The 26,661-nt window shown below is 39.5% G+C and overlaps 1 protein-coding gene across 2 annotated transcripts in view; it reads right to left on the bottom strand.

The window, feature by feature from the left end:
• Positions 1-20,831, bottom strand: part of asap3 (ArfGAP with SH3 domain, ankyrin repeat and PH domain 3) — a 43,986-nt gene extending 23,155 nt beyond the window's left edge. Inside the window, exons 1-7 of one of the 2 annotated variants that reach the window (XR_007144515.1) lie at positions 20,449-20,831; positions 11,360-11,432; positions 4,438-4,583; positions 2,176-2,250; positions 1,146-1,195; positions 937-1,048; positions 244-329 (exon numbers count right to left, since the gene is read on the bottom strand). Coding sequence is in view for 1 of the 2 variants with exons in the window: in XM_027143012.2 (XP_026998813.2) it covers positions 244-329; positions 937-1,048; positions 1,146-1,195; positions 2,176-2,250; positions 4,438-4,583; positions 11,360-11,432; positions 20,449-20,574 (668 nt within the window). In the remaining variant the exon portion in view is untranslated. The remainder of the gene's footprint in view (positions 1-243; positions 330-936; positions 1,049-1,145; positions 1,196-2,175; positions 2,251-4,437; positions 4,584-11,359; positions 11,433-20,448) is intronic. The other variant, XM_027143012.2, reaches the window with a different exon arrangement.
• Positions 20,832-26,661: the final 5,830 nt, after the last annotated feature.

The following is a 26,661-nucleotide window of genomic DNA, read 5'->3' as shown; positions in this document are numbered from 1 at the left end:
CTGGGGCTTCGTGCACAGGGGCGTTGTCATGCTGGAACAGTGTCTGGAGTGTCTTAGCTTAACTGTGGAAGTATTCTAGACCACTGTGTGCTTATAACTCGAAAAGATTGTGGAAGGGAAGAACCACATAGGGTTGTGATGGTCAAGTGTGCAAGAACATATGGCCATATAGGGTACGCAATTATTCTCAATAATTCTGGGGGATAAATGCAAAATTAAATGGTCGTGTGCTATGAAACGTACTTGAGCTGGGCTTGGAAATACTTGATAAGGCCCTGGAGCAGATCAGGACCCTGCCGTTTCTTCATCTCCTGAACCTTCAGCAAATACTGAACATGGATGGAGAGAAAGAGAGAAAGAGAGAGAGAGAGAGAGTGAGAGATGATAAAAACTCTTATTTTCTCTTAGTCTACTTTAACTGTGTGCTGAGAAGGTGAACTAATCTTTGCTGAGATGTAAGAGATGTTAGCGTGCTGAAATTGCATACATGCAACCTAAACAGAGCTCTCCTGAAAGCACGACTCCTAAACTAACTAATGGCAGCTTTTTGTAATGTTCTGCCTCAACCCGGTCTCCAACAATTAAACCTGTAGTGTAGACGTGAACACTACAGACAGGAACACTGTAGAATTTTGTTCAAGTCAGAGGCCGTTTAAGTAGGGAAAAAAAAGTCTGTAGTAAAGCAGAAACTGAAGAACATCTGGAGGTCTGTGGCCAGAGGAAAAAAAGAGGAATCCCTACAGAAGAACAAAATTCCCCTCTCCTTCAACTCTTTATTTTAATTTATTACAACATCCTGGTTCAAGAGCGCAGCTAAAGTTAAATTTTGCCTTGTCCACATACAAAAAAACTTCCCCATACCACACAGGGAGAACATGACCTAAGCACTTTGTTACTTTTTACCAGCCCGATTCACACACACACACACACACACACCTCACACATCTGCAGCTGGAAAGTCCTCCTCTCTCTCTCCATGTCCTCCACTATGTCCGAGTCCAGCCGTATCAGACCATACTGCTTCTGCCTCTCCCTCTCCAACTTCCCGCTGAGAGAAACACACACAGAATAAAACCTCTTCTAGCTGGCTGCCTCTTCTAGTTTGTTGCTCTGTCTATCGTAAAGATACAGGTGTGCATTCTCACATTTTAACGTCGTAATCCTTCCAGCCTCTCTCCATCTGCTTCCTCAGGTCCTGAGAGAAAGACGGAACAAAAGAGAGAAAGAGAAATGACATGATGCAAAAACAGCTCAAGTCTCATCCCCACCCTGTATTCCTTCATTCTCTTTACTTAATGATACATCACTTCATTCTCTTCTATAAACAAACACCACTGAAACTAAAACACTACTGAACGAAGATGTAAACGTAGATATTTGCTATGTTCTTAAAGAAGCCCCGGGACCTGAAAGTTTCACTGGATACTCAGAGATGGCGTTGAAAATGTGACGCGAGTATTGTTGCATCATAAATCATAAAGAGCGTCCGATATGCAAATGTGGATTGGAGGGGGTTCTCCCAATTTGCATATTTTGTTGTTGTTGTTGACTTAACAAGTCAAGCATTTTTCTACAAGAGAACTTCTGGTCTTTAATAAAAACTTTATGTAACATGAATGCAAAAAATGAGCTCGAGCAAAACAGACACACGTTACAAAATTTACAGTTTCTACTGTGCCTATTTTTAATGTTTCTAATTTTAAACATTTATACTATTTACTGCTTTTTCAAACTAGATATAATCCTCATTGCTCTATTTGTTCATACATTTATCTTCGCTTGTTTTCAGGACTGTGTCAGATACAGAGACGATCCCTGGATGGAGAGGCAGGGATATAGTGTGAATTTAATGGCAGTCTATATATTGCAGGGCACAAAGCACAGGTTTTCATATCCGGGAGCAATTATGTGTAGCCAATCATATACTGGCATTTTTATAGGAGTTCAGTGAAAACCTGGAACCTAGAGAAAAAAAAACCTCACACAATTGCAACAAAACATGCAAAACTCCACAAAGGCAATAAAATCATCATGATCATGATCGTACCCTTGGCCTTGGATGACGGAGATGGGAAGCTGCCACCTTGCACATTATTGCTTATCAGTCCCTCCAGTATTTCATGTAGATTTTTTGTTATTGTTGTTTAACTGCTTGAGCATGTCAGTGAAACTCACCAGTCTGCTGTCTCTCAGTTCACTCTTCAGTATGTTCTCCAGAGGAAAGGAGAGGATGCTGTTCAGATTCTGCACCTGCAGACACACAGCAAGACACGTTATCACACACGTCCACACACACACGTCCACACACGCGCGCACACACGCGTACACACACACAGATCAGGTGGGAGACAGACTGAGCATCCAAATAATCACACACCCAAACACAAACTTTAATGTAAACTCTCATTGTAAAATATATTATCAGCAAATTTCTCCCAGATGCTTTTCCATATTTCTTGGTTTCCAGTCAACTTTCCCTGCGGAGCTAAAAAGAAAAAGAAATAACGTTGAGTGTTCTGAAAGGAGGAAAAGACTCAACCTGGCAGGAGAAGCAGGACTTTGTGTAAATCTTCTTTTGGAAAGAATGCATGAGAAAATTCCGGCAAAGACCAGAGTTAATATGTGCACAGAATTTATCTGGAACTGAACAAAGTAAAGTGAGGAAAGTGATTGAGAAAAGGATTTGAAACATACATACATACACACTGAACTATATACTGTATATCTTGAATTTTTTTACTTTATTAATTCTCTATATTTCTCTTTATGTTTACCTTCTGTTCTATGTTTATGTTCTGTAAAGCTGCTTTGAGACCAAGCCCATTGTAAAAAGCGCTATACAAATAAACTTGAATTGAATTGAAAAAATTGAATTGAAACTCGTAAAACAAGAGAACACTGTGACCCTGGTGAGGACGCCTGCACTTTTCCACCCCATCTCGTTTGTCTTACGTTCATGACAAGACATGAAAATAGCACTCGAGTGCTGAAAGACAGGCAGCACACACTTACTGAGTTTAGACCCTCCCCACAGATGCCTTCTCTCTCTCTCTCTCTCTCTCACACACACACACACACACACACACACACACACACACACACACACACACACACACACACACACAAAAGCACACACACACACAAAAGCACACACACACTCTTAACACAGCCCTTTCAGCAAAACTTAACAGCAGTTATTTGATTCTTATGACACACAGGTCTCTATAAAAGCCTTAAAGGACCTATTTGTATTTTTACAATAGACATAATTTCAAAACAACTTCACAGAAATAAACAAAACATGCTCTATGGAGTTCCACAGAGAGGAAGATGAAGATGAAATCAGAACCGTGAACACTGGATAGACTGAAGTTGTATTTTCTCTCCATGTTGTGACCTAAAACCAAAAGAACTAAGACCTTAAGTCTCAGTGTCTAATCTACAGAATCCAGTCCACAGCATCCAATGTACAGTATCATATCTGCAGTATCCAGTCTACAGAATCTAATCTACAATATCCAATTAACACTATCTGGTTTACAGTATAAAATCTACAGTATAAAATAAAGTCAACATATCAGGTCTACAGTGTCTAATTTACAGTATCAAGTCTACAGCATTTAATCTATACTATCAAGCCTGCAATATCCAGTCTACAATATCCAGTCTACACCATCGAGTCTGCAGTATCCAATCTACAGTATACACTTAACACTTGCATTATTTCTTACCTACACTTGGTCTCTCTATATTTTTTACCAAGTTAATTCATTAATGAAGCAAATCTTATCTCATATTTTATCTTTTATATAGTTCTACAAACAGGGAAACTTAATGTATTTAAAAAAGGAAAAAGGAAATACACTTCTGATACATGAAGCCAGATGGAGTCAGCAGAGGACACACACTGGATCAAAAAGAAATAAGTTTATTTTCCAAGCCCAGTTTCTGTATGAGGTCAGCATCCCTTGCTGATATTGTGATTGACAGCGTAGCGGTTAGGCACTGCCCACTCCCTCACTGCCCACTCACTCACTCAGATCTGAGATGAATCAAGATCACTATGGAGACAATCGGTCAGAGTGTCCCGGACCAGTCCGGTTTGAGAGGGCCTTGGCTTGACACACACACACACACACACACACACACACACACACACACACACACACACACACACACACACACACACCCTTCAAAGTCCCCTAGTGCACTCTTGCAGTACATCTGGAGCCAAACCATTAATCATTCCTAAGCAAACAAAGATGTCTGAGACACACACGCACACGCGAGCACACACACAAAAATAAAATGCTCTCTCCCTCGCCATCCATGCATATATATATATATAAATATATAAATATATATATATAAAAAACTAGCCACACACAATATATATTCTGTTCTATTAGTAATATTACTGTATAGCTGAAGTCTCACCAGAGTTTTGAGGAGCGTTGTGACCTCCCGTGTGAACACTGCCAGGTTAAGGAACCCTGTGGAGATTTCATTATTGTCCTGAGATAGATGACTGTTTCCCAGGTTCTCCAAAATCTCGATGTATTGCTCGTTATACTCTGCATGACCTAAAACACACAAAATAGGCAAATATACATAACTTGTGTCTACATACAAGTAAACAAAAATTAGGTTGGCCTGTAGTCCATCCACACAATATTTCTCAAAACAGTTTAGCTTAGCTTGCTTTTTATGTTAACGCTTGTTGTAAGAGAAACGATTTCCATACATTTTTGATAAACGACTAAACGCTAAGTGTGGCTAACGCTAAGTGTGGCTAAGTGTGGCTAACAGATTTTTACCTCAGTGAAATACACACAGGTTTACTTTATACACAGTATGTTTATTATTTTGATGTGATTACAATTATATAAAGATTTAGAAAACATTTATAGAAATTTATATTTAAAATATATCATCCCTCAACTATAAAGTGCATAGCAGTTAGCAGCTATGGCCTGGAAAAAACACTGCAACCAAGTGTATTTGACCCTTAACTTAGCTGTAAACTAAAAGTTGAAAAAAAGACTAAGCTTGCTAAACAACACCAGAGTAATAAAACCACAATATAAATCATCAAAAAATTGATGTATGACAGAATTGGTGTTTGTAATGGTTTGTAGTTACATTTAATGTTATTGAACATTCACAAAACGGTTAAATCTTATTATAATTAAGTTCTAAAGTATATGTATATTGTACTCTTCTATATACACTCATCGAAAGTTAATACAATAAATAAAAATTAGCTAATCACCTGACCAAGATACCATAAAGTGCAAATGACATCCTGAGGACGTTTCCATGTATTCAGAAGTACAAACATACTTTTCAATTTTTTCAATTCAATTTTATTTGTATAGCAATTTTAACAATGGGCTTTGACCCATAGCATCTTTACAGAATATCAGAAATATAGTACAAAAAGTTCAAGATTAATATTAGACTTACATTTATTTGTTTGGATTTATCCCTAATGATTAAGCCTAAGGTGACTGTGGTGAGGAAAAACTCACCCTTAAAAACCTCATCCTCATTTGAGTGACACTGAAGGGTGTGATTATAAACTCTTATAAACAGCAAAAAGACAGTCCTTTCTACAGTCCCGATACAGTCCCACAGTTGTGTATTGATTAGGAGGTCGCATTGGGATGGACAAAAAGTAAAGCAAGTGGAGAGGAACTAGCGTAGCTGCTGTTCATAACATACTTCTGGCTACATGGGAAAGTCTTCAGGATGGTTATATCTAGATATATTCTATCTTATGACAAAAAGAGACAACATATTCTTAAAAAAACAATTTTAATTTCAGAATCAATTTATATTCATGTTGCAAACACTGTACAAATCGCTTGAACCAATGTGCTAATCCTGGTTAACCCGTTCAGTACACTGGCAGTCATTCCATTCCAGAACTGAAATCGACTTATCAAACAGTATAAACAAATGAATTCCTTTATTGACGTCGCACTGTTGGGTTTCTGTATATAGAGTATCATGACTCATGATGAGCTCAGTGATGGGAAAGGAAACAGTTAACTTCTTAACAATAACAGTGGTACAGAGATAAACCAGACAACACAACTAAAGACAAATTAATACACTATATACTACTGACGCAATAAAGTTACAATATTTAGGAGATATTAACCTCTAATGTGGAGTGGGACATCACAAATACATTCAGTGCTGAATGCAGCTTTCCAAAACAGGTGATCTCTGGTAAAAAGAAATGACCAGAAACATTTACATCATTTGGCAGATGCCCTTATCCAGAGTGACTTACATTTTATCTCATTTTTATACAGCTGAACAATTGAGGGTTAAGGGCCTTGCTCAGGGGCCCAGATGTATCAGCTTGGAGAATCTGGAACTCACTCAAACCTCCGATTGAGGCCATCGTTAAAAATATTTTGGTTTGCAGTAACAGTTTAAAAAGGGGGGGGGGGGGGGTCGGAAGGTCGGTCTATTTTATTTTATTTTTTTCAAGTTTCAATGTAAAAAAAAAGTACAATTTTGGTGATGGGGATTACGTAGGTATGACTTTAAACAAATTAGCATATCGTGACGTCACCGACTGGGTCTTCAACCTTATTTTGATGCTGGCACAGTTTTTTCAGTTAAAGCAGTGTCGAGCTGTCTTAGTGAATTTTTTAGATGTATTATGGCGCCCGAACCCGTATGACTTTGAACGGTGACTGCGAACATTTTGTTTACTGCAGCCACAGCCATCATTACCGAGCATGAACCGTCGACTCTGACAGTGAATGAGAGAACGAGACGAAGCGAACGCACAGGCCAAAGTGTGACATCCGGTAACCAATAGTGTAAACATAGATGACGTCACGGGTTTTTATTTAAAAGAAAGAACGTAGCCTTCGTTTGTATGTAGGCCTAGGCGATTTATATACTTACAATACTTACTAAAATATAATTAATATTTTATTGCTTTTGTATTAGTTGTTTGAAAAGCAAAAAAAAAATGGTCGGTCTTAACAGAAATTTACAACCGGCAAGTCGGTCAGACTTAAAGCAAAAATAATAAAAATTTTATCTTGACCATTAGGCTACCACACCCAGAAAAATACGTAAATTCAACAGTGAAAAGGAATTACTGAATTAACGGCATGCAGTCCAGAATATTTCATTAAATTGATGGTCTCATGCCTGTTTTATAACTGTTTCAGCAACCCAATAGAAGACTTAAATCTGCGGTTCTCCTGTGCATGATGAACATCCCAGTTTCCCTTCAAATGCATTAAAACTGAGCAAAAGAACACACATGAAAGCCACGTCATTGTAAAAGTTATGCTTAGCTATTGACACAGCGCGAGATAAAAGGCTTAGGACTTTTGATTTCTTATCAGAACACAGGCATAAACACACTGCAGGCAGACACACACTCAGACATCAAAGAAGGTTTAGCGGAGCTCACACTCTCTGAAAAATGTGTTAGACACGAACACAAAGCAGCTCAGCTGAACCGCCATGTGTGCCACGTTACATAAACTACAGCCAGGCTGTAAACGTAAATCCTTCGTGTTGCTGTAAACGCTTTCACGTCTATGCTGTTTTTGTTCTAAAGCTATACAGATGTAGATTTCAAAGACTGCTGAGATTATAGTAGGGATGTTCAGATGGTTTATACGGGCTACAATGACAAGAAAGTTCTGAGGTTGTGAGTGAAGTGTTTATTGCTTGTGTTGGAGAAAATATATATTTAGGTCTACGAGAATAAATTACAGAAGTGGCCTGACTTCACCTCCTATATTAAACAATATCAAACAGAAGGGAACTTACATCACTGATGGCTTGACTGGTTTCAAACACAAGCCAAAGTTATATGAGCCTGAGACTTTATACGGTAAAGCAATCAAGGTAAAGATGAAAAGCCAGTGATCAGTGTGTCAAAAATTAAAGGAATAAAGCACCTGGGGGGATGAGTGTTTTATTCCCACTAAATGAACATCTTGAAGTGTTTTATTCCTCTTATAGCAAAGGAATTTACTAACAAATATATATATATATATATATATATATATTTTTTTTTTTAAGTCTTTAAATGAGTCTTTAAATTTAGAAACATAGTTTTCATGGATCCGTCTTATAAAAAAGCCTTTCAAATTTTCATTCATTCATTCATTCATTCATTCATTTTCTACCGCTTATCCAAACTTCTCGGGTCACGGGGTCTCAGGCGTCATCGGGCATCGAGGCAGGATACACCCTGGAAAGAGTGCCAACCCATCGCAGGGCACACACACTCTCATTCACTCCCACACTACGGACAATTTTCCAGAGATGCCAATCAACCTACCATGCATGTCTTTGGACCAGGGGAGGAAACCGGAGTACCCGGAGGAAACCCCCGATGAAATAGAAATGAAATGATGAATAGAAACTATTACTATTACTGCAACAACATGAATATCTGATTTAACCCTTAACATTTGGTAGACACCTTTATCCAGAGTGACTTACATTTATTTCATTCCTATAGCTTAGCAGTTATGGGGCTAAGGGCCTTGCTCATGGAGCCAGCAGCTGCAGTCTGGTGGTGCTGAGATTTGAGCTCATTTGAACTCATATAACATCAAGCTTATGTTGTGTATTTTAAGATGTTTTAACTTCTAATCCAAGAAAACTCTGAAAAGGTCACACGATCTCTCTACTCGAACACCAATCACTGGATTAAAGTTGAAACCAAGCAGAATGCGTATAATGGTGCAGTTTTCCGTTCAAATCAGCATGTGTAGGTACATCAATAAATTACTGGAGCAATAACACAATAACAAAAAAAATGGGGGAAACATAAAAGAATCTCCAAAGATACAGAAAGCAAAAAAAAAAGTCCCAAGCAATTCAAAACAAGAATGTATGGAACGTATCTGCATTGTGGATGTACAGTAGGTGCAGGACAGGAAACTCTCATTAACTTGTCAGGCACATGTGAAAAGTTCAGCACTTGTTTATGAACATTCAAGACACAGACATGTATTATAGCGTCACCATTGTCAAAGACAATTACACGGCATTACACAAGATCCCCACCCTGGCAACAAGGATTCAAAGTATCCACAGCAGATAATAGTTCAGTATTGTAATTATTTAAATAAATCGCACAACTTCTATACCAATATATGCTCTACATGACTGTGTTTAGTAATGGTTTCAAAAAATTTACCGATTTTTGACTCAGAAAGTCATAAATCACAGATACACCTCACCTAAAAGGCATAAATGAATGAGCGGGGTCATGACCTCTTTTTCACACACAGCACAATGAATAGGAATATGGCTTAAATATGGGGTGAATACAAGAGCGAGAGCGAGAGAGAGAAAGAGGTGATTCAGAGCTTCATCAGATACCCCGAAGGGAGATTGGACCCAATGAACCCATGAAACCGGGGCCTCACAGACCGCACTGCCTTTACCGGAATAAACCATCTGAGTCTGGTTAAGAAACAGGGGGGGAGGCAAGGGAGTGTGTGTGTGTGTGTGCGCGTGTGTTAAAAAGAGGGGGAGGTAGTGTAGGGGTCTACAGTCAAACTGTAGCATTACAGTGACTCATAACATATCTGCTTCCCAAATGTGAAGCACTTTCTGACGGTTAACAATCCATTTCCCAGAAACACACATCATATAGGTCAGGTTCAAAAACAGAGAAAGAGGGAGAGGGAGGGAGAGGGGGAGGGAGAGAGAGAGAGAGAGAGAGAGAGAGAGAGAGAGAGAGAGAGAGAAAAGGACAGAGAGATATGGCTGTTCTTAATGAAGTTCTTAGATCGGGGGAGATTACAAAGCTGCAGTTCTAACAGGCAGCTTCCGAATTTTTACAGTGACTCAACATGTTTAGATAAAGCAGAAATAGGAAGAAGTCAATAAGGTGTCAAAGCCCTCAAGAGCCCTCAGAGCATTCGTGCAGTCTGTGTACACCAACGGACACCAGCGTACGATGTTCCCCTTCATTTTTATGCTGAATTGTGATTCATTTTCTATTACTGTATTTTCCGGACTATAAGCCGCAACTTTTTTCTCACGTTTTGAACCTTGCGGCTTACACAATGTATATATCGATAATATATGGATTTTTCCATTTTTTTTTCTCACAAAAACACATTCTGTGATGTGCTCAGTTTTTTGGCGGCATGAAGTTTCATTAGACCAATGAAATTGTCGAACGGGTTAAAGGTAGGGTCTCCGATGTTTGAGAAATGCTTCAGAAAACTGAGTCGGGACCACAAACTAAAATTCAAAACAAAAATCAAAACAAACGTGTAGCCAATGAGCAGAAAGGTGCGTGTCTTGTCAATATGCGGCGGAGAGAGTGTTCATTGCGCATGTGTGACATTAGCAGGAAGCGGTTTTAACATTGACACGGAGGATAAAAACAAAGAAAGAATGCGAAGAAAGGCTTACGATAAGGCAAGAAGTAGAACGCGGTTGTAGCTGCCTCTCTACATTACTACGATAGAAAAGAGGTGTTATTTGTGTAGTAACAGCGTTTAGTTCAGGAGTTATTGACTTGGGAAACTCCAATCTGTGAATATTTGGCCAACTTCCTGCTCTTTCAGTTCTCTCCAGTGCTGGAAAGCTGATCCTATATTAACACGTCCTACTTCTTGCCTTATAGGAGGAAGATAATGTCCAATGACTTTCTTTCTTGGACTGTTTACTGCTATTTTTATTTTTTGGTACAAGCCGTGTTTCGTTAAAGCCTGTGTGAAGTTAATTTGTTTCAATGTACCTGTAGGCACCTGCGGCTTATAGACATGTGCGGCTTATTTGTGTTCAAAATAATAATTTTTTTAAAATTCAGTGGGTGAGGCTTATATTCTGGTGCGCTCAATAGTCCGGAAATTACGGTACATCAGCTCTGACAGTAGTTCAAATAACATCGCTGTGCTAATACGCATGTTCTAACAAACAACCGCTTTAATACCTTTGAATAAAAAACGTCCTTTGAGTTAGATTTGAAAGATCCCTGGTAAAGAATTGCATCTTTTTTATAGGGGTGGTTGGTTTTAAAATTAATACATCATACTATCAAATTGTACAGGTGTAGTTAATGCTGCTGCTGTGATAGCCAATCAGATGAGCCCATTTGGCTCTAATTCCTTTGAATTATTAAAACAACAGTGGAACAAATAACTAGCTAGTAAACATCTCAAACATCTGCGAGTCTCTAGGGTTTAATGGCCGATTTCTAATCTCTGTTAGGGCAACGAATTGTCTTATTCATCTGTCTTATTCATGTTTAGTTGCCACAGCTCAGCTGTTTCCTCTGTTATGTGAAGTGATAAATGTCGAGAGACTTGCGAAAGAAAAAACAACCCCAAACACTCACTCAGCCCAGACGTGTGGATGCCCTTCACCAACTTCTTCATCCGCTGGAGACAGCTCTGGTCCTGCTCTAGAGCCTGAGACAAGACAAAGAAAGATCTGTGTTAATGCACAGTATCTACACAATCCTGCAAGCCTGTTTTGGATGCATCTCTCTGTGTGAGACCGTGAGTGTGTTTACCTGAGCACATTACTGCTGAGTCAGCAGACTCACCTAGCTACAATACCAGTATGTACAGGAAGAATTAAAGAGGGTGAAGGTGGAGATTACAGGTGTATACTAAATGCTAGCAGTATTAGTATTCTTCTTAGTATTAATATGTAAAAATAATGGTCATTGAAAAATGTGTTTCCCTGTTACTACATTTGTTTGAAACGTCATAGCTTATATTAAAATATAAAATTAGTGGAAGCTGAGAATTGTTATCCAGCAATATATACAGAACCTATATAGCCACAAGTATGTAGTACCTGACCATTACACCTATAAGTGGCTCTTCGCCAAACTGGTGGATAGTATAGAACAATTGTATAGAATGTCTTTATGCGCCTTTGGTAATGTACTTTAAGTATACCAATGTTTAATACAAATTTACTTTACCGCAATATGATCAATTATCAGCACACATGATAGTAGCTAGCTACATGCTAAGGCTAACTTGATAAAATAATGTTATGTACTTTCTCGATTGCAACCATTACAAATTACATGGAGCTGCATGTACACGTTGGATTCGCCGCGTTTGGGTGCCAATGTAGGTTCACAAAGCCATGAGCACTAACAGTAAAGCAACATCCGCCATTGTTGATGTTGTGTTTGCTGCTGCTGCGCTAACGTTGCTGGGAAAGATGAGACTTATACGGTGACGTAACACTCGGCTCTGGGATGGCTCTCTAGCCCATGGAAAGGCAAACCGGTTCTTAGAAGGCTCGTCAGTGGAACCAACCTCGAACCAGCACCAGCACTAGCTCTGAACCAGCACCCGGCTCTTTCTGGTGGAAAAGGGGCACAAGAGGGCCGAACCTGTTCCAGCATGACTGTGCCCCTGTTAACAAAGCAGGCTACATGAAGATCTGTTCTTTCATCATTAAGGGCCCAGCAGTGGCAGCTTGGTGGACCTGGGATTCAAACTCCTGACCTTCCGATCAGTAGTCAAACAGTCCAAACCACCTGCCTAATTCTGTCCCTCTTGTGCCACCAAAACAGCTGAGAGACATCAAAATATGGACTCTACAAGACCTCTGAAGCTGTTGTAAATCCTTAAGGTCCTGTAAGATCCTTTTAAGTCCAGTACATCTAAGAAATGCTCAAAATGAGAACAGGCAAATCTGGAGGGCAAGTCAACACCTTGAACTCTTCATGTTCCTGAAACAATTCCTGAACAATCTTTGCAGTGCGGCAGGGAGCATTTTCCTGCTGAAGAGAACAGAATAGAATAGAGGCCTTTATTTGTCACATTACAGTACAGTGAAATTCTTTCTTCACATATCCCAACTTTGAGAGTTGGGGTCAGAGAACAGGGTCTACCATGATACAGCACCCCTAGCGAAGAGAGGGTTAAGGGCCTTGCTCAAGGGCCCATCAGTGGCAGCTTGGCAGTGCTGGGGCTTGAACCCTGATCCTCTGATCAACAACCCAGAGCTTTAACCGCTTGCACAGCCACTACCCCAAATAAGGGGTCTGGCATATCTCAGTTTATTATCAAGCTGTGGTCTGCAGGGTCAGACATGGGGCAGCGTCCCTGGAGCAGGGTTTTGCTCAAGGGACCAACGTTGATACCTTCTGATGAGTAACTGAACGCCTTAACCGCTGAGCCACCACGTCCCCACTGGGTCCATACTGATGCCATGAAAGTGTAGACTTGGTCTGCAGCAATGTTTAGGTAGGTGGTACATGTCCAAATAACATCCGCATGAATCTCAGGACTCAAGCCTTCAAGAGCAGAACATTGCCCAGGGCATCACATGGCTGACGTCGGCTTACCATCCTCCCATAGAGCATTCTAGTGTGATCTGTACCCCAAAGCAACAAACATGCACGATTTTGTATAAGTCACTCAGATCTTTACACTTACACTTTTTTCCCTTCGGCACAATATATCCCTGTAACCACATGAACAATGTTATTCACTTCACCTGTCAGTGCTTTTAATCTTATCGCTGCTCGGTGTGCTTATTTACAGAAGCATTTTCTCTATTTTATAAATCTTCTCCTCTCCTTCAGGCACATTCACGTTCAAATGTATTTCTGCATTTATCATTTTTAATACAGCAGTTTTTTCTTTTTAAATTTAAACAGTTTCCCCAGATTTGAGTGCAGAAATCTTTATCAGGAAGACTGATGAGAATATTATCGTTAAACAACAATAAAATGGTCGTTTTATTTCGTAGTGTTCATTTGTCTTTCTATTATCCTAAAACTATTGGTTTGTTTTTGGATTTATTGCCATAATAAATTCACACATTTTATAGAATTGTCTTGAACAATTTTTTAGGCAGACAAATCATAACAAAATTCTTTAAATGTACTTTTGATAGACATTGGAAATGGTTTTCCAGTTTTCCAAGTCTATGAAGATTTGTTCTGATAAAAATCATCGACGTCTCATGACATTAAAAATCGAAAGTATACGTTTTATAGACAGATTACTGCAACAATATAAACATTTAGGTGTTTCCTCACCCTTCAATAAATGTCCATGGGTCAATCTATAATAGTCTATATGACAACTATATGCAATTTGGTCATGTCTGGATTTGAAGGGATAGATGCATCTTTTCCCCACTATGGGTGTTGTTTGACTGTTAGTGTGTTCAAGTTTAAAGCAAGAGAAATTCAAACAAAAAAAAAGTTAAAAGCTATTATTCTAAATGCCGGTACTAAGAAAGAATGAACGTACGAGAGCGAGCTGAATAAATAAAATGAGTCAAATAATACAAGATAGAAGCCTTACGATGGAACAAAAAGGGGGGAAAAGACGCTTTCATCCCAATGGCTGACTAACGACATGTCGTAAATAAAGTGTGTGTGTGTGTGTGTGTGTGTGTGTGTGTGTGTGTGTGTGTGTGTGTGAGTGTAAAAGAGAAAATGAACATGCCCCAGCTGGTGCGTTTGTCACTGTGTAAATGGAGCAATCTGGCCATGCAGGTTTACATCCACAGAACAAATCCCACCCACGATACACTAGTACCATTGATGTAAACACACACTGCTTGTTATGACACACTATATCTCTGTAAGAGCTTTCTGTTTCGATTGTTACGTTCTCAATTACTGAGCTTTCATATAGCAGCCACGAGGCATTTATCAGGCATACAAGTTAATTACATACATACACACTGTGAACTATATATATCTTGAATTTTTTACTTTATTAATTCTCTATATTTCTCCTTATGTTTACCTTCTGTTCGATGTTTATGTTCTGTAAAGCTGCTTTGAGACAATATCTACTGTAAAAAGCGCTATAACAAACTTGAATTGAACTGAATAAGTCTCAAGTATTTAAATACTCTGACATTTCTGAATAATTTTATATAACAGCAGCTCTGAAAATAGTTTCAGCTCTAATTCAAATCATCTTTGTATCATGTTTCTTATTCTTTCTTATCCACTTATATATTTAAGTTATTTAGATAGAAGGCGAGTCTAAGGAGAAGGCCAGGTTTTCATTTCACTGTACGCTACAATTTACTGTGTGACCAAAACCTGACCAATAAAGTATTGGTTCTTAAATTTACTACATTATCAGGAAAATAATCTACACTCGCTCAGACACACACACACTCGCACGCTCAGACACCCACACACACACACTCATACACACACACACACACTCATACACACACACACACACTCATACACACACACACACACTCATACACACACACACACACTCATACACACACACACTCACTCATACACACACACACTCACTCAGACAAACACACACACTCATACACACACACACACTCGCTCGCTCAGACACCCACACACACTCGCTCAGACACACACAAACACGCACACACACGCTCACACACACTCGCTAACACACACTCGCTCAGACACACACACACTCACTCAGACACACACACACTCACTCAGACACACACATACTCACTCAGACACACACATACTCGCTCGCTCAGACACACACATACTCGCTCGCTCAGACACACACACACACACTCGCTCGCTCAGACACCCACACACACTCGCTCAGACACCTACACACACTCGCTCAGACACCTACACACACTCGCTCAGACACCTACACACACTCGCTCGCTCAGACACCCACAAACACGCACACACTTGCTCAGACACACACACATTCGCTCAGACACACACACACACACACACATTCACTCAGACACACATTCGCTCAGACACACACACATTCGCTCAGACACACACACACACACACACACACACACACACATTCACTCAGACACACATTCGCTCAGACACACACACATTCGCTCAGACACACACACATTCGCTCAGACACACATTCGCTCAGACACACACACACACTGGCTCACACACAGGCTCACACTCAGGCTCTCACACACAGGCTCTCACACACAGGCTCACACTCAGGCTCACAGGCTCTCACACACACACACAGGCTCACACTCACACACACAGGCTCACACTCACACACACAGGCTCACACTCACACACACAGGCTCACACTCACACACACAGGCTCACACTCACACACACAGGCTCACACTCACACACACAGGCTCACACTCACACACACAGGCTCACACTCACACACACAGGCTCACACTCACACACACAGGCTCACACTCACACACACAGGCTCACACTCACACACACAGGCTCACACTCACACACACACACACGCTCTCACACACACACAGGCTCTCACACACACACACAGGCTCTCACACACACACACAGGCTCACACACACACACACAGGCTCACACACACACACACAGGCTCACACACACACACACAGGCTCACACACACACACACAGGCTCACACACACACACACAGGCTCACACACACACACACAGGCTCACACACACACACACAGGCTCACACACACACACACAGGCTCACACACACACACACAGGCTCACACACACACACACAGGCTCACACACACACACACAGGCTCACACACACACACACAGGCTCACACACACACACACAGGCTCACACACACACACACAGGCTCACACACACACACACAGGCTCACACACACACAGGCTCACACACACACAGGCTCACACACACACAGGCTCACACACACACAGGCTCACACACACACAGGCTCACACACACACAGGCTCACACACACACAGGCTCACACACACACAGGCTCACACACACACAGGCTCACACACACACAGGCTCACACACACACAGGCTCACACACACACAGGCTCACACACACATGCTGGCTTACACACCCACACAAACACACACTTGCTCACTCCCACACACACTTGCTCACTCCCACACACACTTGCTCACTCCCACACACACTTGCTCACTCCCACACACACTTGCTCACTCCCACACACACTTGCTCACTCCCACACACACTTGCTCACTCCCACACACACTTGCTCACTCCCACACACACTTGCTCACTCCCACACACACTTGCTCACTCCCACACACACTTGCTCACTCCCACACACACTTGCTCACTCCCACACACACTTGCTCACTCCCACACACACTTGCTCACTCCCACACACACTTGCTCACTCCCACACACACTTGCTCACTCCCACACACACTTGCTCACTCCCACACACTTGCTCACTCCCACACACTTGCTCACACACTTACACTCTCTCTCTCTCTCTCTCTCTCTCTCTCTCTCACACACACACACACACACACACAGAAAACCCCTCACAGACTTCATCTCAGGGTTATGTGAAGTAGTAACAGCAACACTACCTGAGGTGTCACCTGACTGCCTTATGTATAAATGTATTTCTACATTTATAATTTTTAATACAGTACTATTTAATAAAGTACTCTTTAAAAAAATGTAAACAGTTTTCCTGAAACAAGGAGAAAAATCTTGATTGGGGGGGGGCTCACATGATGCAAGTTTTGGTGTCAAGCAATAAACAGAACAGCTGGCTCATACAGCATGAATAAAAATATGTTTTGAGACATACACCCATAACACACCACTGTGTATTGTCTGGGCAGTGTTTAAATCAACAACAGTGCTGAATGCAGTCTAGTGTTTCTGGAAATTTCATACATCATCTATTTCGTGCATCAATATTGAAATTTTTCAATATTGTCTAGCTTACTCATTCACTGCTGCTTAGATTTATCAGAAATATGCTTATGATTGGACTCAACCCCATTCACTGTGCCATTAAAACACACTTTTCTACAGATCGCTTCTGTTTACAGCCCTGTGCATTAACCTTGGATCTTTAGCCATCTCCTTTCCTCCAAACAAGCTTATCAGGGTTTATCTGAGGTTATGCAAATCAGTAACAGAGACACTGCAACCTGACTGATATACGCCTCCCAGTAACATGCATGTTTCTACTACTGATTATTGCCCTTGAATACACAAACACACAATAATTCAAACCATGTAACGGGTAACGGTGCAGAAGAACAACAGATGACAATTTCTGCTTAAATATATGACTGTTTAACGAACAGTCTGGCAAAAAAAAAAAGGAAATCAAAAATCCACAATTTCTTAATGTTACAAAAACCTGTGCGTAAACACTAATTGTCACTCAATTAATCCTTTTGGGTTCATTGCAGAAGTAAGTGTTTTTTTGTGCAGTTTTTTTGTTTAGTCAGGACTGGAGTGCAATTAGCAATTGTATATAAATACAGTGTGTGTTGAAATTGTCGTATTTTAGTGCGAGTAATTACAGGCACACTCCTATAATAAACAAGTACATGTTGTGTGTGAGTGTACACATGTGTTGCCCTTCCAAACTTCCTCTACTGAGAGGCTCAAAAAGCTTGAAGGCTTTAATCGCATTTAAACAAAACCTAAACAGCCTTCTAGGCCATACACTTCCAGCCAAGAACCTTACACACCCAAATACACACACACTCCAGAATCACTAGATATCCCTCCTTTTGGCAGAACTGTAAGAATGTTTCAGATATGCACACAGCACATTAATTAAGTCAGTACAGTCCAGGTATTTTCAATACACATCCCCACCCCATCAGGAATTAAACACACACACACACGCACACCTTCAGCCACACAGGATTACTGGCTCATGTTGCCAGGAATCACATATGCAATGCAAAACCCATCAGAATATTGTTACACATTCAGACACAATGAACTCTATCAAGTCTGAATCTATCAGCTGCCAAATAATGTATATTTTATTACTGAATGTACGCATATAAAAGTGCTAGACCCGGCTTCTCTTCTAAGTTGTGGTAAAAAGTGAAAGTAAAGCTTTAATTACGCACATGGTGATGTGATTCAGTCCAGAAATTATACGGGCCAAACCATGAATTACACCTGGGCGCTCACACAAGACATGAGCTGTGATCTGTATTTAACTCACCTTGCATCTTAGAAGAGATATCTGGGTGTAAAATGTTCCATATACTACAGAGAACTTAAAACCAGTTTATATGGTTACACCCGAAAGGAGTGGATCGAGAACAGTTTTCTGGTTCGTTTCTTCTTTAATGCAAAGAAGAAAAGAAAGAGCACTCAAAACAATCCTAAACTACAGTATGTCTTTGCATTATTCCATTTAAAGAGATTCACATTTCAATAAACCTCGCAGTAGTTCTGAAGGAGACGTTTATCGGAGATTATGGAAGGAGTCTCTAGTGTCAACACTTTGTAACAGTCAGACGTAAAGCTGTCACTAAGATTTCCACCAATTTATTTTGTATAGCACTTTTAACAATCCACATTGTCTCAACTTTAGATACGTAACGAAACAGGATAAAAATTTAAAGTTTAAAGTTTAAAATGATGATCAAGCCTGAGATGATGGTGATATGAGAAAGAAACCTAGAGAGAAAACAGACTCAGAAGGAAACCTCATCCTCATTTGGGTGACACGGGACAGGAAATATATGTAAATCGATGTAAATAATGTCCTTCCTACAACGGTTTGTAGACGAGTGGATTTGTGTAACTCCTGAGCTCCTGAGGAACTAACAGGTCAGCGTCTTTTCCGAGTACACCACAGACCCAACACTTATTCCTTCCTTCCAGAGTCTTCAAACGATAGCTGATAAAGAGCAGACCATAAAATAAACCACAAGAAAGGAATTGTATAATCGTGACTTTAAAAAAAAAGAAAGAAAAGAAAAAACCTTCTACAGTCTTCTGTAAAACTTAACTGAAGTACATGAGTGTACATCTGTACAACTCACTAATAATACTACAATCTGCTGGGCTGTATTTATATACCACTTTTAACAATGGACATTTTCACAAAGCAACTTTACAGAAATATATCAATTCAGGATATAAATTTATCCCTAATAAGTAAGCCAGAGGTAACAATGGCAAGGAAAAACTCCCTGAGAAGACATGAAGAAACCTTGAGAGGAACCCATCATTATCTGTGCACACAGGATTGGTGAGATTATAAATCGTTTCCTTTCTATATTTGTGTACTGTATTGTCCAAGTTATCAACTGCTATTTCTATTTACGTCTATTTAAGTCCACCGATGTTTTTTGCAAAACCATGTAAACAAGTGGGTTTTTGATGATGAGATAAAAGAAATAGCTAAACTATTTAGATTTTTTTTATTCACACCAGATTACGTAAAACAAAAGTATCAGTGTAAACAGTATCAGTGTAACAAACTGGACCAGTTTGTTATGAAACTTAATATAAGCAACAGAAACGTGATCATCACGACATCAAACCTTAATTAAAGCGTGTAGTTTTGTAAAAAAAAAAAAAAAAAAAAATTAGTTTTGATACTAGTTTAAGCCGTTATGAGATAAACTGTACACAGAAGTTAGGTACGAAGCGCTCGCGCTTCAGGTGTCTCAGGTGTGCTGGACAGGTAAACGCACGCGCTTTGCACTGAAGCTCGCGCCTTCACTCACCTCTTCCATTCCCGTCACTGTGCTCCGACAGTCGCTAATTTTAGCCTGAAAACACGACGTGGAAGGCGACGTTATGTCCTCGTTCGCCAACGAGACGAAGTCTGAGATGTTTATTTTCTCCGGCATGGCGGCTCTAAAGTCCACGAGTCCAAAGTTTACAAAAAATATATATATCTAAACACAATCAAATCAAAGCCACAAGACAAACTGTTGCTTTAAAATCCTCATGAAAACATTTCCACAGAAACGGAGGCATATCCGAGAGCCAAAGTGCGCAGAGAGAGGGAGAGAGCGCGCTGTTCACGTCTCACTTACTACTCACTGCTGTGTGTGTGTGTGTGTGTGTGTGTGTGTGTGTGTGTGTGTGTGTGTGTGCGTGTGTGTGCGTGTGTGTGTGTGTGTGTGTTGGGGGGGTGCGTGTGCGCGTGTTGCCTTATTTTCACCCTCTCCTGCAGTAAAGCGTGCTCGTGAGCTAATCGTTATAGCGTCACGTGGGAATGTTTGGGTTTTCCATAATAAATAGAGCGCGCGGAAAAATACAAAGGCCACAAAAGCCTATTGTCCTATTTCTACCGTGTGTGCATGCGTTCTCGTTGAGGATATATTGCGCGTTAACTTCAGCAATACTGAACAAGCATAAATCAGGCAATTTATAGGTAGAAATTGTGCAAATGGACAAGAAGTTGCACCAAAACGTTTTGGAAAAAATGTCCTTAAAATCAAAATGGGTGTTTGAGTTTTTTTGTACATGTCTGTTAGTGTTATGGACAAATAATCCCCGTACTAGATCTAAAAAAAATAATCAAAAGAAACTTCTAGAGACTTCACAGTTTTCATTTTAAAATAAAAAAAATTGACTCATTCTGTACTCATGCTGTTTGTCCACTGCAATGCTCTCTAAAAACCTATAGAGGGCGTATCTTGGGTTATTAGCAGGAAATTCATTGGTTCATTGGTGTGTTTCTGGCTGGCTGTCTTCCATACAGCACATAATTCACTTTTTCTGAAATTTGTATGAAAAAACTGCTGGACTGAAGTGAGTTCGGAGTTTTATTGACATCAGTAACATACACAAACATGTACGGCATAAGTCTATAAACACAAGGCGTCTCATTGTTTACGATTCGATCCTTGTTAAAGAGGGTGAAGGCAGTGGAGAGAAATACTCCAGTGTTGAAAAACTCATTAGTTTTTAATATTTCTAGTTTGCTAAGTTACACTGTAGTTTCTTTAGACTTGGTGGTGGTTTGGTGCATCTTGAACATTATTGGCTGTATAAATCAATCAATCATTTCAACATAATGCTTTAACTTTCTTTTTCAAAAGTAAATACGGCAACATACAAAATCAAATCACTTCAGGTCTCAAGAAGACATCCTTTATTGATTTTTGTTCGTAGCGGACATGTTGCTGCAAAAAGCAGACCCCTGCTTGGTTTGGTCTTGGTGAAAAATATTACTCGATTGAATTAAATTTATTTGTATAGCGCTTTTAACAATTCACATGGTCTCAAGCTTCACTAGTTCATCACCACCATATTTACCACAGACCCAACACAAATGCCTTCCTCCCGAAATCTTCAAATGGTCCCTGAAGAAGACCGGTGTGATAGTCTCCAGGCGGCTCCATCCACTAAATCCCATAAGTCAAGGAACTCAGAACACTGGGAGTTATTAAAATGATAGATATTATTAAACTATTACCGTTTGTTACTATTAAATTATCTATTGTGGAAAGTGATGCTTTATAATGGGTGTGATTCCACAACTGGGATAACATTCAGCCTTTATAACTTTTCCCTTTTTATCTAGCATAGAATCTAGTATAGAATTAGCAAATTCTATACTAGAATTAGAATTCGTCCAAATTTCCGTTCAAAGAAAAAAAACAATTTCTAATGATATTGTGATGACTGAGATCACTTGGAAAGTGCAAAAGTTCAACCCAATGGATTACATTAATTAATAAAACAAAGTATATATAAAAAATCTATATGAAATTTGGACAAATTTTCATGTCACTTGCGAAACATACCAGATATTTCATAGCGGTTTCATTGAGTGAATGTTGTACATTAAATGTTGACAACTAATTTTTCATTTCAATTTTTCATATTTTCCATATGACATGTTAAGTACAGACACATGTTCATGTAAAATGTACAAGAATATGATGAATTTTAGTGATTAAAGCCATTAAAGTCAGTGAGTTGCAATATGGCAAAATGCTGTGTTCTAATATAGGATGTTTGGCCCATTAGCTTAATTATTAGCTTAGAATATTTAGCTTGGAAAAAGTAATTTTGTTAAAGCGTCTGGTATGCAGCTTCTGTAAGTGTCTTCAACAGGTCAAGCTTGATCTGTAGCATTTTTCTCTAAGACAAATATGCATTACTAAACAGTGTACACAACCAGAGTTTAATATGAAAGACAATGGACCAACTATTGTACACACGACCCATACCACTGAAGTCCTTAAGATAAAAATAGACCCAATTAAGACTAAGGTAAAGGACTAAAATAAGAAATACTATACAATAAAATCAAATAAAACATAAAGACCACATAGGGAAAATATGGTGGAAAATTGCAATAGAACAATACATTTATAAAAAAAATTAGAAAAACAGTGACTAGATCTGAATATGGCACCGTGATGTGGTATGAAAATGAATATAGTACGTTATATATATTGGTAAAGTAATGAGAATCAGAGTAATGGCATGTAATGTACATTGTAATAAATGTACAAATAATATACAACGTAATATGCAATATACACTTCCAAAAGTATTACTTTCCAAATACAGAAAAATTCAGAGTCAAATCTATTAAACCCATTGTTCTTAAAATAATAATTTGTGCATAAACTGTGTTGAAAAACAGACATTTCCATATAATCACTGCTTTAGAATGTTGTGACACATTCCCATGTGCCCATTTCACTCTTTACTGGAACAACATACAACCTGTTTGCACTGGAAACCTCTAGCTAATGGGCATATCAGCAAATCCTCTATAAGTTTGATGAACTTGGACGGAACATGTTTGATAACCTAAATGACAGGACTGCTGATTAAAATGTTCTGTATACATATCTACAGGATGTTTCTACTCTTTTCTTCACATTGTACTTTTCCTCTGTTTTTCTAAAGAGAGCCTGATCATTCCACACCCTGTTGGGCTCGCCTTACATAAAACCTGTTTTATAAAGCAGACGGGGCGTGTTGGGATTAGATCTCCTGCTGTATTAATGTTTTTGTCTGTCTTTCTTTGTACCACTGATTCAGTGTATTTTGAGAAAACTGCCTATAGTGCATATCATTTCTTTAAAACAAAACTGTCTGGATTATAATAACCTTTGTCATCATCTAATAATAATAATAATAATAATAATGCATTGTGATTTAACAAAGAAAAATACTTTTTCATGTTTTAAATTGTGACATTTTATATTAGGAAACTTACAGTTTATGCAAACTCTGGCTTTGTTTCAATGATGGCTTTCTTCTTGCCAGTCTTCCATAAAGGCCAGATTTGTGGAGTGCACGACTAATCGTTGTCCTGTTGACGGATTCTCCCACCTGATCTGTGGATCTCTGCAGCTCCTTCAGAGTTACCATAGGCCTCTTTACTGCTTCTATGATTAATGCTCTCCTTGGCCGGTTTGTGAGTATAGGTGGACGGCCATATCTTGGTAGGTTTGCAGTTTCCATTCTCGGATGATGGATTGTACACTACAGTGCTCTGTGAGATGTTCAAGGCTTTGGATATTGATTAATAACCTAACCCTGCTTTAAAATTCCTCACAACTTTGTCCCTGACTTGTTTGGTGTGTTTCTTGATGATGCTGTTTGTTCACTAATGTTTTTGAACAAACCTCAGATATCTTTACAGAACAGCTATATTTTTACTGAGATTAAATTACACACATTTGTAGTTTGTTTTTGATAATTAGGTAATAGCAGCCTGTATTTATTTAACACATACTTTAATTAGGTGACTTCTGTAGGCAGTTGATTCCACTGGATTTTATGGGTATCAGTGTAAAAGGGGCTGAATAAAAATGCATGCTGCCACACTTTTCAGATATTTATCATTTATCATTTTCCTTCCACTTCATAATTACTTGCCACTTTGTGTTTGTCTATCACATAAAATTCCAATAAAATACATTTTAGTTTGTGGTTGCAATGTGACAAAATGTGGAAATGTTCAGTGGGGAGGAAACTTCACAGACATTAAATGTAACTTTAAATAGATAAAAAGTACAACATGTTCTTTATTGATTACACAAACTGCTATGGTATAAATTGAATAAAACTAAATAACGAATAATGAACGGTACAACCCAAAGTGGAGTGCTTCCATTTTTTGTCTTTAAAAGCTGTCTTTAAAAGCTAAACTTTTAGTCGCCAAACGGATGTTGTCGCTCATGTCACCGGACGTCGGAAGCTCTCATTGTAAATGAATGATCTCCGGGTACTTTATCGCTGCGAGTCTCTGTATTTGTGAACGTAGCATTAATCTGTGACCTAGTGAACCAGTATCAGAATGTATTTATTGTTAGACGTTCTAAGCTGCTCTGGATACGGACATCTGCCAAATGCCATAAATGTAAATGTAAATACAAATATAAAGGAGAGAACATGCAGTAAAGTACTTTTGCCCTCACATCATTTTTACTAGCCTAGCTACCACTCTACTCTAAATCTCACCATAGCAGAATTTCGGCCACATTTTGAATCCATTGCCTGGAGTACACAGATCAAAACCCCCAAAAATATATAAATCTCAAATATGGGTTTAAATGGTGGGTTGGAGAATCAGGGACTGTTCTTTTAAATCAAAGTGATCCTGGAAAAAAAACCCACACACACACACACACACACACACACACACACACACACACACACACACACACACAAACACACACACACACACACACACACACACACACACACACACACACACACACACACACACACACACACACACACACACACACACACACACACACACCATGTTTTGGATGTATCTGAGCTCCGACTCTGTCCGAAAGTGTTCTGCAAGCAATTATGACCGTTAAGGCCTCCCTTCTTCCTCTGCATAGAAAATATATGCTGTGGTTACAATATAAAACACACTGAGCCATGCTTTGTGTGTGTGTGTGTGTGTGTGTGTGTGTGTGTGTGTGTGTGTGTGTGTGTGTGTGTGTGTGTGTGTGTGTGTGTGTGTGTGTGTGTGTGTGTGTGTGTGTGTGTGTGTGTGTGTGTGTGTGTGTGTGTGTGTGTGTGTGTGTGTGTGTGTAAAACCTAGGCTATTTGAAGTTGAGCATCTTCTTTTTCTATGTTTCTATATTATTTCTTGATTTTGGATAAAAAATGGAAAAATGCTCCATAAATACACATTAGCTGAAGTCGGTGTGATTTATTTGTGCGAACAATTGAGCAGGGTTATTGAAGTAGAAAGAGAACGGTAAAAGGAAATGTGTATTCACTGAGACTATTACATAAAGCCAGTTAAAAAAAAGGAGTTTTGTGTGTGTGTGTGTGTGTGTGTGTGTGTGTGTGTGTGTGTGTGTGTGTGTGTGTGTGTGTGTGTGTGTGTGTGTGTGTGGTTTTACAGGAAAGTGTTGGAAAGAGTAAAAGAGAATGGGTGAAAGAAAAAGTGTGTGTGTTTGTGTGTGTGTGTGTGTGTGTGTGTGTGTGTGTGTGTGTGTGTGTGTGTGTGTGTGTGTGTGTGTGTGTGATGGGGGAGGGAGAGTGTAAAAGAAGAAAGAGTGTGTGGGGGGATTTGTGTCAATGCTCTGTTTGAATAGTACTGGAAGTGAGCTGCTCCATTCACTTCACTTTGTTTTTTTCTCCAACTTTCACACTCCAACCTCCTCCCAAACCCCCACCTTCTATTCCGACATGACTCCTAGACCAATCAGATGTGGACAGGGGCGAGTTTTGGAAAAGAATGTGTCCAATCAGCTACATCAAGGGCAAAGTATTTAAAAATGGGTTCCAGTAAAGGTGAGTGAGGAGACTTCACATTCCCAGCACACACATGACTCTCAGCCCCACAGTCCAAAAGCTGTCAACACGTTAGGAAAACTATTAGTTATCAGTAAAAGTGACAAAAGCTCCAGATATCCAGAGAAACTGTAAAACAAGTGTAATAAATGAAGATGAGATAAGTAAGGATCAACATGCGGATTTTGAGTGAA

Source organism: Tachysurus fulvidraco, chromosome 12 (genome assembly GCF_022655615.1).
Source record: "Tachysurus fulvidraco isolate hzauxx_2018 chromosome 12, HZAU_PFXX_2.0, whole genome shotgun sequence".
Lineage (NCBI taxonomy): Eukaryota > Metazoa > Chordata > Actinopteri > Siluriformes > Bagridae > Tachysurus > Tachysurus fulvidraco.
The sequence above is the reverse complement of the archived record's forward strand: the minus strand, read 5'-3'. Positions and strand labels throughout refer to the sequence as shown.